At 43.4% G+C, this 18,224-nt stretch overlaps 1 protein-coding gene across 1 annotated transcript in view; it reads left to right on the top strand.

The window, feature by feature from the left end:
* The window catches only part of DNAAF8 (dynein axonemal assembly factor 8), a 96,911-nt gene that overhangs the window by 58,829 nt on the left and 19,858 nt on the right, over nt 1-18,224 (top strand). Inside the window, 6 exon segments of the mRNA XM_062611966.1 lie at nt 679-801; nt 5,663-5,848; nt 6,395-6,733; nt 8,547-8,609; nt 10,188-10,241; nt 12,261-12,430. Coding sequence (XP_062467950.1) covers nt 679-801; nt 5,663-5,848; nt 6,395-6,733; nt 8,547-8,609; nt 10,188-10,241; nt 12,261-12,430 — 935 coding nt within the window.

Below are 18,224 nucleotides of genomic sequence, written 5' to 3' on the forward strand. Positions count from 1 at the left end.
TTGTAGAAGTGAACTGTATGCCAGTGCCTTAATGCACTGCCTGTGCATAGCCAGGCCTTTTAGAGGGAGAACAGGAACTGAGAGATTGCTGTTTTCTAGCACTTAGTGTCATCCTAGCAATGCCTCTCAGGCCCCATGGTTCTGGGAGGGATGCAGGATACTGGCCTTGCACTTTGAGGGCCTGCACTTGGGCACTGGGTTCCAGGTTTGTGACTTTTCTTCCTCGTGGCACCACCTTATTTGAGAGACTTCTTATAAGTCAAGAGCAGTGTAGCATCTTTGATGCATTTGTTCCATGTTTTGATTCACAGCAGGAGGTAGAAGGTAATAGAAATGACTGGGGTGCTGGTCACAAAGCAGAGGTATTTCCAGAGAAAGCTGTGGCCAAGCCTCAGTTTTCAACAGCTGTTGCCCTGCTTTAACTGAATGTGATCTGGGGGAGAGAGGATGATTAAGGTGCATTTCATGTCTCTTAAGTAAGCTCAGCATGACCCTCATTAACATCTCTGTAATGGAACTGTGATCAGATGAATCCAAACACCTGATAATGTCACTGAAATCTGGCAAATAAGCTCAGTGAAATACTGATTTAATTTTGTATCAATAAGAAGAGTGTTTTCGTCTCGGAAACATCACAGAACTCTGTATTCCTCACATTTTGTTCTGTTCTATATATAGGACTGATGGATGAACTGGCAAAGCAAGGCCATGTGCAGAGCAGCCAGGCTCCCACTGCCCAGCCCAACCCCTCCATGTGGTTTCATGTGGCTCCTTACACGGAGACCTTGCTGCAGGCACTGGGTAGGTCAAAGCTATGGGAAGTGCATTGTTCTGGGGTTTTCAAGGTCTGACAACCTTATTAGGGGATTTTTCTGAATTAGGAGTTCATTAGGAATATGCTTGTCTATAATAACTCATTTAGTGTTCTGCTGTCTGTCAGTCATACTAACTGTTATTAGATGTCTTCTGTTGCTGGGTAATGATGGAAGAATCAATAGAAAAATTAAACGGAAATACCTTTGTAAAGTAAATTAAAAAGCATGTGGAAAAATAAATTATTCAAATGTGACATGATAACAACCAGTTAAGCCTTAAGCCACAATTAAAAGCCTAATAACCAATCAATTTGTATTTATTGCCATAGTCTCAAGTGAAGTCAAACTACTGAACTGTGATTAACTGGTGGTTAAGGGTGTTAAACTAGAATTTGCTGCAGTGATAACTGTTGTCAGCTGTAGTTCTTTCAGAGATGCAGGGAAAGCGCTTTTCCATTTCGCTTAGATGTTCTGAATTTTAGTTTCTGCAGTTTAATTCACTTCAGTAACTCATGCATTCAAAGCTGAGAAACTGATAGGACTTGAAAAAAGCAAGTAAATGTGTTTTCTGTTATAACTCTATGACTCAGACGGGTAGGAGAGTCTTAAACCTCCTAGTTCTAGACAAGAGGCCCGAAGAAGCTTAAGCAAGCAAGATAGCTGGAATTCACTGAGTTAATGAGAACTGTGGACTGTTGGCAAGCTTTCAAGATCAAGTTCTCACACCTGTGCTTAACCAATTATATGCTAGTTGCAAAGGGTCTTCAAGACTTGTATCCAATTATAATATGCCAAATCACTGTAAGTGCATGTAAGAAATAGTATATAAGGAGTTAAGGCTTTGTAATAAATTTGGCAATTGCTTGATCACATTGATCGTCTCTGCTTTGTCCGTGACTCCCGCGTCAACAAGTGGCGCCTGAACAGGGACCCTCCGGTCGGTAACTCAACAAAGATGAGTTTGAAGGTCCGACGAAAAGGAGGGGACAGAGAGCCGGCCGAAATTCAGGGCTGCCCCGGCACTGAGAAGTCAGACGTCTGCAAAACTTTGGGAATCTCGCCCTGATCAGGTGAGCGGCCGGGGAGGAGATGGGGCACTCACTATCCAAAGAGGAACAGGCAGTGGTGAAGCTCCTCCAACACATTCTCTCTAAGAGAGGACTGCAATATGATAGTGCCGCCTTACAGAGGCCGTTAAAGTGGTCCCGTAATCGTGAGGTTAGTAAAGGGACCAAAGGTGCACAGAAACACTCTACACTTTGGAGATTGGTGTTAGAGACTTTGAAAGAGATGAAATTGGAAAGGGCGGCGGTAGCTTCTGTATTTGCCGCCACAGCTCCAGAAGGGGCTGTCTCCCCTAACCCCCATCATAGTGCTGCAGCCATGACTTTTGCACCTCCTGTGGTACCTGGAACGGCACTGAAATATCAACGCCCCGAGCCAATGAAAGCAAGAGCCAGGTCCGCAGATGGCCACGTACCGAACGAGACACCTGACAAGAAAGACATAGCTGCGAACAACGGAGACCCTGAGTTCGACTCCGAGTCCCCTGAATCTGAGCCAGATTTATATCCTCTGCTTCCAGACTCTGACTCATCGTCTCCCGGGTCAGTCTGCTCAGCTCATCAGCAACTACTCACTGGCCTTGGAGACACTCAGCTGCAACAATTGATGAAAAAGCTTGAAGCCCTCAAGACTTGGATTGACACATCTCTATCGGTGCCTCCACCTTATCCTCCGCAAAACCCCTTCCTTAAAGAAGGCAAACAGGGGGAGGGGGTGGGAGAGGTATCGGGGGGCACAAATCCTGCGCACCATTGGCACAGGTTAATCAAAGATGCAATTATTACAGGTGAATTTTTTGCAATGGGCCTCTCTGCATATCCTGTGTTTACTGCACAGCAGGGGGGTAAAGAGTGGGAAGCTTTTGATCTCAAAATAATTAAGGAGGCCTGACAAGCAGTGACCACATATGGGTTAAAATCCTCTTATACTCAAGCTATATATGTTATGATTTTTTTGTGCAATTGACAGGAGACTTTGATGACCCCCCCCGCTATAATACATGGTCAAGCATTAGGTTCAGGTTATATGACTAAAACTCTGGGTATTCTGGTCCAGTACAAGGATTTGGAAACCGGCATTTGGAAAGGTCCTGTGAAAGTAAAACCAACTGGCTGAGGTTTTATGTGTGTAAATTACAGATTCCGGTTTGCGGTGGGTGCCAGCTCGATGGGTGAAACCCTGGAAAGAGTCAGCATCACCCCAGGACACCCCCCTTGTCAGTGATTGAATTAACTGAAATTTGAGCTCAGGACATCCTTTTTATGGACGTTTTCAGCCTTTCTTAAAGTGAAGCGAGCAACCTTTTTTTACAGTAAAAAAAAAAAAAGAAAACAAAAACACAACAGAAAAAAACACCCACCACCACCACCCCCCTCCCCCAGGGAAGTGAGATCAGCGCGGGATACAGACGTATTGTGTGATTTTCTGGTGGTGGGAAGGTCTCTCATATGCTCTTATCAGGGGTATTGGGCATACTGTGACGGACCCTGGCCTTGGGATCCCTTATGCAACTCATTTGATAAAGTCTCTCTGTGATACTCATGTACTAGAAGTTGGTGAATATAAGTATGTCCACGTTTCTATCGACCTTTGGAGACCTTTATAGATATTGCTGGCCACTTCTTCCAACATAGGCTGGCCACCTGTGCTGGAATGAGTGTGCATTTTGGTCAGTATAAAAGCCCAAGCCTCATGTGCTGTGGGGGAGGCAGAGCCTCTGCAGGGATGCCCGCTAAGGTTGAGCCTGCCACCTCACACTCCAATGATGCTTCTCGGAGCTGGTTTCCTGTTAGTCTCCACAGGGTCCTTGTGCCACGGTCTGTACGTGGAACTGTAGTGGGAGTAATGATTGTCTGGATTTTGTGCTTCAAATATTGTACTTGTATGGAGTGTGCTTGTGGGATCCCACACGTGTGTGTGTGTGTTGAGGGCAGACGGTGTTCTGTGTATTTTTTGGTGTTGGGTTCATGTAAAAGTTTTTAACCAGTAGCAGTTTAACATTTCGGGCAAGAAAGGGTTAATGCAAAAGTGCGGTTGCCGGTTGCCAGCAGGTATTTATGGCTGCTGCTGAAGCAGGCAGGCAGGCAGCTGTAGCTGCTGCTGAGCAGGCTGGCGTTTGTAGCTGTGCAAAGCAGGCTGAGTGACTTTTGTAGAAAAAAAACAACAAAGAAACAAACAAAAAAAAAACAACAAAAGAAAAGCTGACCTCCGATTCAGCTCCCGGTGCTCCACCAGCGGAATGGCCAGAATAGATGCCAGAGCCAAGGAGTGAAGGGAAAAAAAAACAAAAGAAAAAAACAAAAAAAAAACAACAAACCAACAAAACAAACAAACAAAAAACAACAAAACCCAACCTCTCAATCTATTGAGGTATTGAGGCAGTTTGTAGAGACACCACAGACAAAGCCTAAAGAGCACCTGCAACACAGTGGGTGCATGGTAGGAGCCTTGCTTATTATGTTTAAGGTAACCTGGGGGTGAATCCAAGATGAATATTGGATGAATAGAGGAATAGATAGATCGGTTGAAATAAGAACTGCTAACTGAAAAAGCGAGAGGGGTAGTGCAACCACAAGCTTTATGGGCCGTAATCTAAGCAGCATCAGGGTGGCAGAAAAAAAAAAAAAGAGGCAATGATGCAGCAAACTCTGTGACTGTTAACAATGTGCAGTTTAACCTGTCTGCTTCTCAAGAACTGATAACCTGGGGGAGGGGGTATATTTGTGTCCTAATGACTACAGGTCCATGGCGACTGCCTGCAAAGTTTGTGAAGCCTTGCCATGAGCTGGACAGACGAATGGAAAAACCTGATGCCTCAGCTACAGGAGCTGACCGTGAATACCCCAAGCAGAATGTGATAGAGGAAGAGAAAAACGAATGATTGCAAAACATCACTTGGGGGCAACTGAAAAGTAACATCCTGAATATGTGTGCTTGTAAAGTAGCTATTATTAGAGGCTGTGATTTTGTGTATAAAACCACCTGTATTTACTAGCCAGTTGCTAATGAGGAACTACACCTTGTATTGTATAGATTTGTCACTTGTAAAAGAGATGTTAGAGTATGGAAATTTGCAGTAGCTGCTAGAAAATGCTAAGGCAAAAGCTGGAAAGATTCTAATACAATGGTAGTGTTATAAAGCAGGTGATGGAACAAATTAAGAGGGTGGGAGAATTCCACTGGTAAGAAATATCTTTGGCTAGTCCCTCGCTGCCATCAGCATCTTCAACATGCTGCTGCACCCTGTAATAGTTACTCTGCTAATGTAAATTTGTGTGTGCCTTGCTGTAGTAGCGACTTGTTACTGGATGAAGCAGGTGAAACTCTGCATTGACAACAAGGTGCAAGGACTGAGGCTGACAAAATGCCTGCTACCACAGTCAAGGGCAAGACTGGGTTGGCCTCTGTGTTTGCCACCAAGAAGAACCTTTAGCTCCGCTGTTGGCTGCAACCCAGCAAGCGTGGACACATGCCATGCCAGGCCTTGATGTGAAGGATGGCCTCCCCTGTTATCAGAGAGCCATACGGCAGAAAAAAGGGGCAGGCCCAGCAGCCTGTAGTTGGCATATGTTGGAGATATGATCTAGGCCAAATCCCCTGCTCAAGTAGGGTCACCCAAAACATATATAAAACAAAAAGGGGGAGATGTGGAGGCAGTGTTCTCACGGGAGAATGGATAATTGGTACATAAATTCTGAATAATCCTGAAAGATACAGCAAGGCCATGAGAGGCCCGAAGAAGCTTAAGCAAGCAAGATAAGAAGAAGCTGGATTTCACTGAGGTAATGAGAACTGCGGACTGTTGACAATACCCCATTACATTGCTCTGGATTTTTTCTGCAATAGAACCTATGCTTCTGATCTTGAAATGGAGCAAGCTGTCATGCTGGCAGTGGTTGGAACAGATGCTATGAAGAGTGCTGGAGAGCTCCTTCACCAGATCCTTCTTCCTGGGCAAGGAGATTCTAGCTGACAGAACCTTCCAGCAACATGCACTTATGGATTGAGCCCCTAAATATCTTGCTACATGGGATGTAAGACTACTTTACAAGCACAACAACATTTAAGCTACTTTAGAGACAAGTTGGTGTTAAATTGTAGCTTATTACTATAATCAATATAGCTTAAAATGGAACATCATGAGAGGTAGTAAAGGATCTATAATTATGGATTATAGTGTGTCAAACCACATTGTTATCAGTGTTTTCTCCCTTTCAACTCTTCTCCGCTAGTTGTGTTCTCTAATCAAATCATGACACTTATGCTCCATGGCTCCCTGTTGATTTCCCAGATAGCCCATCTTTCATTTCACTGTAATGTAATTCCTAGCATTTGTATCTTGTGGATTTTCCATGTACATTTCTGTATCTGCATTACAGTATATTTGCAACAGGTGGCAAAGCTTTGGAACTTGTCTAGTAAAAAAAAAATCCATGCGAATTTAGAACACTTGTCTCCAAAAGAAAAACAGCTTTTATGAAACACATGTTACCAACTGAACAGATGCTAACCAGATTTCTCTTCACTTGTAGAAGAACACTGTTTGGGATTTGAGCTCCTTGGTCTCAAATGGTTGTCCCATCTCACTTGGTGTCAGGCCAAAGAAGTAACCCCTTTTGAAGTTGGAGATACTTCCTGGCAAAGCAGCCTTGACACGCTAGTGTCAAACCCAGTCCTTGTGTGTGCATTACTGCAGATCAACGCCTTCAGAGTTCTTGCAGATGCATTGGAGAGATTAACACAATGGAGAGAGAAGCTGAGCAAAAGTGGCAGTCTTCTACAGGTAGTAATGGCCCTGACCCCAGAGGTGACATTCAGGCAAGCCATCCTCTTCTTCACAGAGGCAAGAGTTTGTAACTGGTAAGACATGGTTCTGCTGTTTATAATGTCCTTAGGTATAAGGTGCTCAGGAATTTATTGAACCTGAACAAAGGAATCCTGTGCTGTGAGTTTTTCTCAGGCACAGAAAAGTGTAATAACTTGGGGTTAAATTCTGTGCTTGGCTGAGTAATGATGAGGGATATGAAATCAGCAGGAGCCAGTTGAGGTCATCTACAAGTTAGCCTATTAATTTCATGTGGGCATGGCCTGGTGCCCTCTCTAAAGATCTTGAGGTATTCCATAAATACTAAATTGATATTACAGTAGTTGGCAGGACCAGTAAATAATACTGTAGGTTTTGTCTCTGTATATAAGGGAAACTTAGAAACAAGAGGCCAAGATCTATCCCAATTAAATGTGGCCACCTATTTGTTGTGCCTAACTTGCTGAGGCAAATACCCCAGTCTTGTTCTTTACTTGGGGAGCCAAAGGTACAACCATTCTGCAACAGCTAAAGAAAGCAGATTTCTTGAGAATTACTTTTCATCACAGAAAAGAATGAACAGTTCATTCATGACAGAGGGGAGATTGAGATAAGCTCTTAGGCAGAAGTTCTTCCCTGTGATGGTGCTGAGGAGTTGGTACAGGTTGCCCAGAGAAGCTGTGGTTGCCCCATCCCTGGCAGGGCTCAAGGCCAGGTTGCACAGGGCTTGGAGCAACCTGGTCTAGTGGAAGGTGTCCCTGCCCATGACAGGGGGTTGGAACTAGATGATCTTAAGGTCCTTTCCAATCCAAACCATTCTACTATGAGGAAAGAAGACCGCTGTCAAAAGCCTCTCTGACTTCAGTGATATATGCTAGCATTGATCATTCAGCTTAGTAAACTTGAGAGTTTCCTCACAAAATAAGAAATGTAGGCTCATGCCTCTAAGCTAAATTGATGCTCAGACTATGGTGTTACTGATATTGGGTGCTTTGGAGCAGCAGAGTATGAGCTCTCACTGTTTTCTTCCAATGTGAAATATATTGGCGTATCACCTTCATTCTTGGGGTTGCCTGACTCCTCACACCTCAAGATAAACAGTTCTGAGCCTGACAATTCTTGATTATTCAGAAACAGAGAGAAATTAAGATTGTGGTAATACCATATATGAACTGAGCAGGAGTGACGCAGTTCCAGAAGTGCATTCATGCTTTGTAATTTATAGCTCTCCCCTACCTTTCTGTGAGGAAGAAAGGTCCTTTGTTTTCAATAAACTTAGATACTCATGTCAAACACACAGTGGTTATGTAGTGCGGAGTAAAAAATTTGCTTTCCTAAATAGAAAAAAGAAAATGTGATGGCGTCTGGGAAAAGACAGTGAATTATGTGGGTGGTTTATGTGAGACAGGAGAACAAGAAAAAGAGGCCTTCAGAAAAGAAGGCACCAGACATCCCAAATTAGTGCATAAAACTGTAAGAATTGATGCATTGCTGCCCTTCATTAAAGATATCTTGAGACCAAAAGACAGGATAAGATGAAAGCACAACTGTGAGATCAGTTTATTGAGGAAGGTTGTAATCACAGTGCCAGCCTTTCCCACCAAAGCCGTTGTCAAGGGCAAAGGAGCATAGCTGAAGCATGGCTCCAGCATCTTGCACTCTTTTACAAGTTTCCTCCTGTTTTTATTGTGGGATGAATGGTGAGGTGTTTGTGTGGATAACAGCTCTGCAATATTTTGCAGCTGGTCAAATGTTTGCCATTTTCCCTGCTAAATAAAATCACCTTTGTCACCCCTCATGCCCCCAGACAGAGAAGGTTCCCATCTATGAATCCATAACAATACATCTCCTTCCTTTTATAGATGCAGAACACCACCCTGCTATGAAATACCTGCCACCACCTGGCAAGAGGGCCAGGGCTGAAGGTAAGACCAGAAGTTATGCACCAGTTGCCTCTTAGATATACCCAAATAATTTTATACTCACAGATTTAAGAAAACTATAACCCTGTGTCCTCTGACAGAGTCATTAAAATGGGATTAGTAAACCTCTAGTTAGACATCAGAATCCCAGGCAATTAGGAAGCAAAGGACAGAGGGGTCCACTTGGTACTGGGGGAAGGTGGTAGTGTTGCCAGATCACCTTTCCTCCATGAAGTTCTCTGTGTGCTTGGATGTAGCCTACCTAGGGTTGGCGTGGAATGTAGGTTAGAAGAGCAACTAATGGCTTCTCTATAGTAGCCCTTTTCAAATGCAGATCTCAAAAAATACTAGTTTCAGGATGTTTTACAGAGGGGTAATTGAAACCTAGAGAGGTGAAATGTGTTGACCACCATTCCCTAACAAGTGAGTGACAGAAATGGGAGCAGAATGCCATTTCCTTAGTCTCATACAAGGGACTCTAACTTTTGAATTATAGTGCCATCCAAGTCACCACAGAATTCACAGGTCCTACAAGTTTTTCAATACTAAAGAAAAAAGATTGTTACTGTCAGGATGTGAGCTAAAAAGTTAGAGGTAAGGACCCTGGAGCTGGCTCCTTCTATGTACTCTTATTATTCTAGCAAAATACATGACAGATGTGGAAAAAGGTCTCATTAAAAGGAAAGAACACTTTGCCTAGATACCTTCCAGATACATTGCCCTGGGAAACAGAAATACAGGGATTTCAGACAGTAATAAATACAAAGAAATGGTAATTTTGTTTTGACAAACAGATTTTAGTTTTCTCTTATCTACTTTGGATGTCACACTGCTTAAGTGTGTCAGTCCCTGGAAAGGAAGTCCTTTATCAGCCTGATGCAAGCTTCTCATTTGTACCCCAGTCCTAGATAACTTCTGGAGTCACATGTGCCTTGAAGTGCTTTAAATTTTCCTCACCTCCCCAGGACACTGCAGGTTTTACATTAGACTGAAGGAAACATTTTTTATATAGGCTTTTGTTGTAAGATCTTCCTCACCAGGCTCCTTTTGTACTGCTCTGTTCTTATGAGGAACTACTAAAGCGGCATTCCTGGCTGCTGGGAAATGTCAGTGGCATTTTATCAGCAGAGCTGAGGAGAGGACTGAACCACAGTTCTGAGCTCAGTAGGTGTGTTATCAGAAGACAGAGCCTTTCTTTGCTTCCAAGGGCACAAGAGAGGACATTAAACAAAACACCTGAGCTTCTAGGACTTACACTGGAAACATCTAACTTGACTGAGAAACCTTGGGATCACACCATTAGCCACTCTCTGAAATACAGAAAAGGTAACAGAATCAACAGGATTTAGTACTTGCAGGCCTTTACAGCAAGGCTTGGACTTACTGGAGAAGTGGGAAGAACATCGCCCCGGGCATCCCAGTACATCCCAACAGCTGAAAGCAAGCCATGAGTGACCCATGAGTTATAATGCTTTAGAATGTGTCATAGCGGCATTATGTAGAGATGATGGCTACATTCTCAAATTATTGTCCCAACACATGCACAGCACTTACTCAATTTTTTCTTCTTTTCTCATTTAGTGGGAGAGAGGCAGAGATGCCACACAGAATCTCTGTTCATCTGCTTGCAAACAGGTGAGAGAAAAGCAAAGGGGAAAACGTGGTTTGGGAAGGACTTTGTGGAACTAACTTGTCTAACAGCCAAAAATAAGTAAAAAACATTATACCAACTTCTTCTTCAGGCTTGAGTACAGGCAGGGATATACACTCTCTTTTCTGAACGTGCCAGGAAATCTGGTATTTGCTTCTCTTGAGTCTGCACTTATTTTAAGCCCCACACAGATGTAGATTATTGCATATAGATAGCATATGAAATAGTATTTTTCACAGTTACACTATGAAATCAAAACCTATGTAATATTTCTGGGGGGAAAAAAATCACTGGCTTTGAGGAAAGGATCTAAAAACATAATGAAGCAGGAAAACATAAAAAAATAGCAGGCAACTTTGGCAAACCTGGAAAGGCCACTAAGCAGCCAGGGCTGGAGATGAAAATCAGGCACATCTGAGAGCTGCCAAAGAGGCATTTTCTCTTGCTGTTGTTACTTATAATCACCGAGGAGATAAAATCAACTCCAGGTGACAAGGTGTTCCCCCCCGTTTTCAACACTTGTCTTCGGGCAAACAAAGATGGCAAAGTGACACAAAACAAATCCCTCCTGAAGTGTCTGAAGTCAACAAATGCAGTATGTAATGTTTCACATACCGCAGGAATAAGAATGTTTGCCCAGAAACATAGCAGATGGCAAGTAAAACATCTGGAGGACAATGAGGACTCATGTAACAGCACACAGCTGAGATTGCTGTTCAGTGTGCAAGCAGCTGAATGCTTCTGAGTAGCTTGCTTTACTCCTGCACTTGCAGGCTGTTGCTATGGCATTTAAACCTTTCTGTTCAAGAATGATGTGAATAAAATGGCAGATCTCTAAGAGGGCTCCCTGCATGATAAGGGTTAAGTTTCCATATCAAGTGGGGGAGCAGTAATATAATTTTTTAGTTTTGATCCCATATTTCTGTCATGAATCAGTACCATGCCATTTAGAAGTAACAGTATGCATTAAATTATATGTAGTGTTGATGTTTCATTGCATTGACATTTGTATAAATAGTAGTGGGGATACGGGAAGCATAAAATGACACTTTATGTATACAAACAGCTAACCATGGATGAGTGTGAGCAGCCTGCAGTACTGTAACCTCATGCTTCATGCTAGTTGCCATAGTTAGGCACCAGCAGTTAATGGACCCTAACTGGCTGGTTCTGACACTACTGTTGTCAATAAATCTTCAAAGGTTGTTCAAAGATTTATTAGGATATTGGGAATCTTAACTATATTCCTAGTTACAAAGCACTTTAGCAAAACTAGTAGATTGAAAATGCTGCCATTTAAAAATGAAATGTCTCTGCTTTCTGCCTTTTAATGCAGTTGATATCATCAGACAGCAAAACTCTCTTGGCCTGGTTTGTTCTGTTTCTCCCAGCACACAGAGCTGCACCTCGCTGGCAGTTCTGCTGGGGCAGCTTTGTCAGGAGCAAAAGGGGTTTTGCTGAAATCTCAGTTTTACTAAGCACAATTCTGTTTGTAATAGGTTTATAACATTAATTGAGACCTGTCATGCTTGTTAGTGCCTCTCTGAAACATAACTCTAACAGATAGCGAAAGCAAAACAGTGAGGAATGAGAATTTAATAGCTGCCTTAAGGATTATATCACATAATCACTACAGTTGACATGAAAAATGTAAAAGAGAATATTTTATCCCTCTTAAAACTTTCATATTAATATAAAGAACTGAGTCTTATCCTACAGACCTTCCACGTTAAAGTCGTGGACTCAAAGCAGATATCCTGGGAAAAAACAATCTACAAGCATATGTTGTTTGGATATTTTTTTTTTAACTAAAAATCAAACAAAGCCCCATATGCATTGATTGGGGGGTTTATGACCTTGTTTTATTCAAATTTTTGTGAACTTGATGCCAGCTTTTAGATAAGCCACTTCTACTGATGTCTGTCCAGGCTAGTAAATTCTGCCATGTGTTTTACCTCGGGTTTTAGGAGCAGCTTTGGGTTTCACTCTGTGCTTTGTTACAGGAGCCCAGATTCTTTGCACAGTGCTGCTGATCAAACCCGGTGCCTGGAGCTGCAGTTTTGCAAGGATCCTCCGAGAACTAGACCTGGAAAAATTCACTGTGGTTGGCATGAAACACATAAACCTGGAACCAGGTGTTGCCTTAGGACTCCTTTCTTCTGAAGTGAAACAGGTGTGTTAAGAAGCCGGTTGATCTGTGTCTACACTTAGGTTTGGAGTGGGGAAATATGTTAGCTAGTGAATAATCCGTTCCTGAAACAAACACAAATCTCCCATCCGGGATTTCTGAGCTGTTGAAGTGAGCTAAATAGAACAGTCAGCTCTGTACCAGTGTCAGACACAAAGCAAGCTGATGTGCTGACTGTTTCTTTTATTGCATGCCGTAAAGCATCAGACCTGGTTTCTCTAACAAAACAAAAGTTTGGAGGATCTGGGCAATACAGACCTCCCAGGAATCAGTGGAGTTGCCAAGTTGCAATGCTGACTCTAACTGTAAAACAGGTGTCCTCTTTTCCTTTCATAAGGTCATTTCAGGTAAAGGCACATCTAGGGAACAGCCAACTCCCCTGCAGTTGGGCTGGGCTTTCCTTCCATGTGTTTAAGCCTGGGAGTTGGGAAACATCTGCTGCACTGACAGAGAATATGTACCTCTGAAGCCCCGTTCCCTTAGATTGCATGTATTACACATCTTATACATGCAGCTGAATCTGTCTTCCAGGAGTGTGTGTAGAATAGCCTGTAAAAATGACCTGCAAAGAGAGAAAATTGAGTTACTGTCATTTCTAGTGTCTAATAGACAATAAAGAAGGTTCTTAAATCTTAGGGCTAAACATTGGTGCATGTTTCTGTTCTTCTACACCTTTAGAAATTATTTATTTCCCAAAATGCAATACCTTGATATGAGTGTAAAGATAGAAAAGGCAGGAAACTGAAATCTGGGCACTCCTGAGGAGCTAGATGATTTATTTTTTTTTTTAATCTCCTTGTTATGTGATTGCTTTCATGAAGGCACTTAACTGATTAACTTTGGCAGAAAACAAGACTTTCTAATCAATATTGCTCTGGGATTATGTTGGGAAAGTTTACAGTACTCTCTCATAGAAAATCTTAGTAGTCTTCCAGAGGAAGAGAGGAGCATGCCAGGGGAGTGCCCTAAGATAACCACCAATCAGGAGCAGCTACCACCTTCTGCATGATGGCAAAGCCATGGAGCACAGGCATCTGATTTGTAAATAGATACAGGCCACTTGTAAGACAGGCTGGATAGGTGGGACCGTGTGAACCTCCTGAGGTCCAACCAGGCCAAGTACAAGGTCCTGCAATCCCAAGCGCAAACACATGCTGGGGGAGACTGGATGGAGCAGCCCTGAGGAGAAGGGTGCTGCTCACCACGACCCGGCTTCATTGTGCACTTGAGCCCAGAACTCCCCATGTGCTGGGCTGCATCCCCAGAGTGTGAGCAGCAGGTTGAGGGAGGAGATTCTCCCCCTCTGCTGCCCTCTGAGGAGGCCCCCCCCTACAGTCCTGATCCAGCTCTGGGGCAACAACACAAGAGGGACGTGGAGCTGTTGGGGAGAGTCCTGAGACCACAGAGATGCTGCAAGGCTGGAGCAGCTCTGCTCTGGAGCCAGGCTGAGAGAGCTGGGCTGGTTCAGCCTGGAGAAGAGAAGGCTCCTTAAGGGGAGACCTCAGAGCAGCTCCCAGTGCCTAAAGGACCTGCAAGAAACCTGGAGAGGGGCTTTGGACAAGGGCCTGTAGGGACAGGACAATGGGGAATGGCTTTAACCTGACAGAGGGGAGATTGAGATGAGCTCTTAGGCAGAAGCTCTTCCCTGTGAGGGTGCTGAGGCGCTGGCACAGGGTGCCCAGAGAAGCTGTGGCTGCCCCATCCCTGGCAGTGTTCAAGGCCAGGCTGGATGGGGCTTGGAGCAGCCTGGTCTAGTGGAAGGTGTCCCTGCCCATGGCAGGGGGTTGGAACTGGATGAGCTTTGAGGTCCCTTCCAACACAAACCAGTTTGGGATTCTGTGAGGAGTTGCTGAAGGAGTGCTTTCCAATATGGCTTTTAACCATACAGCTAAATACAAAAATGCTTGGTTGAACATCTGAAACAAGACACTTAAAAAAAATCCCAATGACTACCTCAGGAAGTAATGCTGATGTATGCTGGGTAAAGTTACAGAGGGGTGATTTCATCAACATTTCCTCTTGTTTTGGGAGCTCTCTAACACACTGGAGCAGCTGCTGAGCATTGATTTAGTTTCCTGGAAAAGCTGGTGACTAATGAGCTTAAAAATTACAGACTGTTGGGGTTTTGTTCATGGGGGTTGGTGGGTGGAAAGGCAGGTTTTCAAAGTGAGACAGCAGAGATCATCAACTGCCTTTGGCAGAGGGAATGGGCAGTAGGAAATGCTTTCTGCTGTATGGGGGCTTCTTAGTTTTAGAACACATCTGAAAGTCTTTCACTTGTGAGGGTTGGAAGAGGCTGAGCTTCCAAGATAAACAGATAGATTTGCAAAAAGCCAAAGTATGCTTCAGGGCCTGGACTATTTGCAAAATCCAGCTTCTAAGTGTTACAAGGGCAGCTGGTGGGGGCAGATATATTTCTTGTAGCTGAATTTCATATAAGCATTTGAATTGGAGTGCTATTCATTGTCAGTCTCTCAGGGGACAACGGGATACAGGGCTGATTTTAAAATGAGGTTGTTAATATGGGGGCAAATAGCTGAAATTTAGCATGTCTTGTTGAAGAACATGGAGCCAGTGCGACTGACACTTCTAGAAGGGCTTTTTACCTCCTCCTCACCTGGAGCCTGATCCAAAATCCATCTCCAAGAATCTCTAGAGAGCTCCTGTGTATTCCTCAGGGTGCCAGTTTGTTTTGTATACACAGTACTTTATCACAGATTTGGGGTTTATTCACTCATAGAAAGACTACCTAGCATCTCCTTCTCTTTCTAATGGATTATTTGTATGCACATTGACAAATACCCTCAGCAACATGATTTCAGATGCACAATTGCTTTTGCAATTTAGGTATTAACATTCAGCTTCTAAGTAGCATATGGCCTTTGGCATGCAACAAATAATGGACTGGTCTGCTGTTTGCTGAGGTATCTAATAACAGGAGCCATGATCATACTTTTTACCTGAAGTTTAAGAATAATTTACAAAAGTAAGAGTCAGTAAATAGAGCTGTCATTGTCCCCTCAGCTGTTAGCAGGACCTGGTCATGTTCTAACTGTGGGAAGCAGCCACTCCTGAAGGGATTTCTGCCCATGGAGGCTGGATCTACTTTCAACAGCTCCAGCCCAGCACCAATGTGCAGTTTTGGCTGCCAGCCAGAAAGCTTGATTTTACAGTGGGATCTGATCATCTTTTTGGGAATCACCTGAAATGATTGCCTGCAGGTCGCTGGACTCAGTAGCTTGATGATTCCCTCCAGTCCTATCTTGTGATTCTGACAGTAGAGGCCAAAGGATGATTTTGCTGCTTTTTAATCCTGTTAGTCCTCCAGAGCCAGTGCACAGCTGGAACTTCCTCTGTGTACAGCAACAACATCACTCACTGAATTTGGGTCAGCTGCACATCTCACCACAGCTGTTCAGGTGTCAGTGGGGACACGGGTGAAGATGGTGGAGAGACAGGATGTAAATAACAGCAGCATTTTGCTGGCAGAGTCTAGAGAGGATGGGAAGATCTCTCAGAATGGGAGAAGTCATCTTGACTCACTGACACCATCAGTAGCAATCAGAGCATCATCTTTAACACAAAGTCTGCATATTTGCTGGGGAACAACTGAAAGACAGGAAACACAGTAGGGTTCTGTTATGTAGATCTAAAAACAGTGTTTAAAAGCTCTGGAACAAAACAACTTTATTTGTTTTGGTCTGTTTAACAGAAAGCATCTCTAAATATTTCCTTCTGCAGATGTTTCTACATGGATGAATGTTGATATGTTATACTCAGTCCTTTTTAAACTTCACATAAAGTCATCCTCACTGTTTTTCATCTCCCAAAGAGAAGGCCCTTGGAAAAGTGTATTATATACATATTCTTTCAAGCTAACAAAAGATTTCAAGCAAAAAAGGTTAATTTTGTATTATACAGAACTGAATGAATGTCAGCATGTTGCAGTATACTATGACCTGCTGAAACTCTTCATCCTCATCTAAATGGGGCTCTCCTGCCAGAGGAGAGCCTGTGCTAAAACTTCCCTGCACAGTCCCGTTCTGTAGGTGACATCCCTGGGTTTCCTCTGCCCTGTGTTTACATGAGGTGTGAGGATGGACACATATCAAACCACTTACCTAACTAACCCATTTAAAACCAGGGGGGCTTTCTCATGGATCATTTTGCATTTTCAAATACAGAAAAGAATATCTGGATTGAGCCTGTGCTTTTCAATTCATAGCCTACTTCTTGGAAATACAGCTGAGGAGGAATGTGAGTGAGAGATTTGGGTCAAAGACAGTGAATGGTTTCATATCGTAGAAAAGCAAAAGAGTCCTTGAAGTAGTTTATCTCCATATTTTAAATGAAATTATAGGATTTACTTTTGGACATGTTTTACCTAGATAATAGAAGATTAAGAAATTAAGAAATAGAGGAATTAAACCCCTTAGGGGGCTGAACGATGTGTTTCAGCTGAATCAAATGATGGGTCGTCCTGTCCCCCCCCCTCCTTGTTTTCTTCTCCTCAAAAATTGAAAAAAAAAAAATAACCATGGGCTGGTTCAGGCAGGGAGCTGAAACTGCTGCTGTGCATAAGCTGCACAGGGGACGTAGTGCTGGTGTGGGGCCTCTCTGTAGCGCACGGGGAGGCAGAGCTTGGTGCTCCTGCCACTCTGTCAAGATGAAGAGGCAGGAGGAGGCAGCCTGGAGCTGCTGTGGGCACCCTGACCTCATGCTCAGCAGAGATGTCTTCAACAAGCCTGGCTTTCCAAGGGTTTACTTAATTAAAGCAGTCAGCAAGGCTGTGAGTGCTCTGCTGCCTCTTGGAACCCTCTGCCCCAGTCATTTGCTGCCTTTCCCTGTGCTTCTCAATCATTATGTCCGTCTCCAGCCTCCAAATCAGACTGTTCTCACTGGTGCAGTGGTTGCTAGTTATCGTCATTACCTATCCTTAGTTAAAACAAAGATCCCAGGTTGTTGTGACCTGCACAGCATCAAAAGGAACATCTCTGCTCAGGAGTGATGACAGGCTGAACCGACCACACTTGGAAAAGAAGCAAAGGTAGAGAAATAAGTCACAGAGCACAATGCATCAGTGGCAAAGCCAGGAGGGGAACTGTTTTCTCTCAGTCCATATCTAGTGCCCTGCTGCTCTGAGCTTCCTTGTTTTAAGCTCACTGGTTCTGTAGTCCTGATCCTAACTTGTGTATGTTCCTTGTGTGAATTCAAGAATAAAAGTTCTAGTATTTGCAATCCTTTGTTATATATCAGCTAAGGAATTAAATGTGTTCCTTATCCCAGAGCATTTATGACCCAGTTGATATTGCTAATGTCCACTGCTTCCACCCTATCCTCATGTCATGTTGAAGGTCAAGTTAAAAGGGTTATTGCATAAATCAAAGGGTCACTAGTAGATGAGTGAACTGCAGAGTAGCAATTTGATTTCATCCTTATCCCCTGAAAATGAACTCCACCTCTGGTACCTGGCATGTACAGATATGCAGAACAAGCACAGCACAAGGCTTTCTGTCTTCTAGGAATAGGATTTGGTTTCCTTTCTTACTAAAACATTAGGAAATTACTGCTGAAGTTGTTTGTATGTATAAAAGCTACTGTTGGTTGATCTAGGACCATGAGGACTAGAACCACAAGCTGCTATGGCTTAAGATCCTGCCATTAACTTCTTTAGCTCTGTGAGGACTTAGGGTGGGAACTAGATCTCCTACTACCTGGTGAATGTAACAGCAAATGCTGGCTTAGTGATTATGGTATGTACTCTGGAAGCTCTGCCTGC

The sequence above is a fragment of the Pezoporus occidentalis genome, unplaced genomic scaffold, assembly GCF_034315485.1.
Source record: "Pezoporus occidentalis ecotype Australia unplaced genomic scaffold, CSIRO_AGI_Poc_V1 ctg158, whole genome shotgun sequence".
NCBI lineage: Eukaryota > Metazoa > Chordata > Aves > Psittaciformes > Psittacidae > Pezoporus > Pezoporus occidentalis.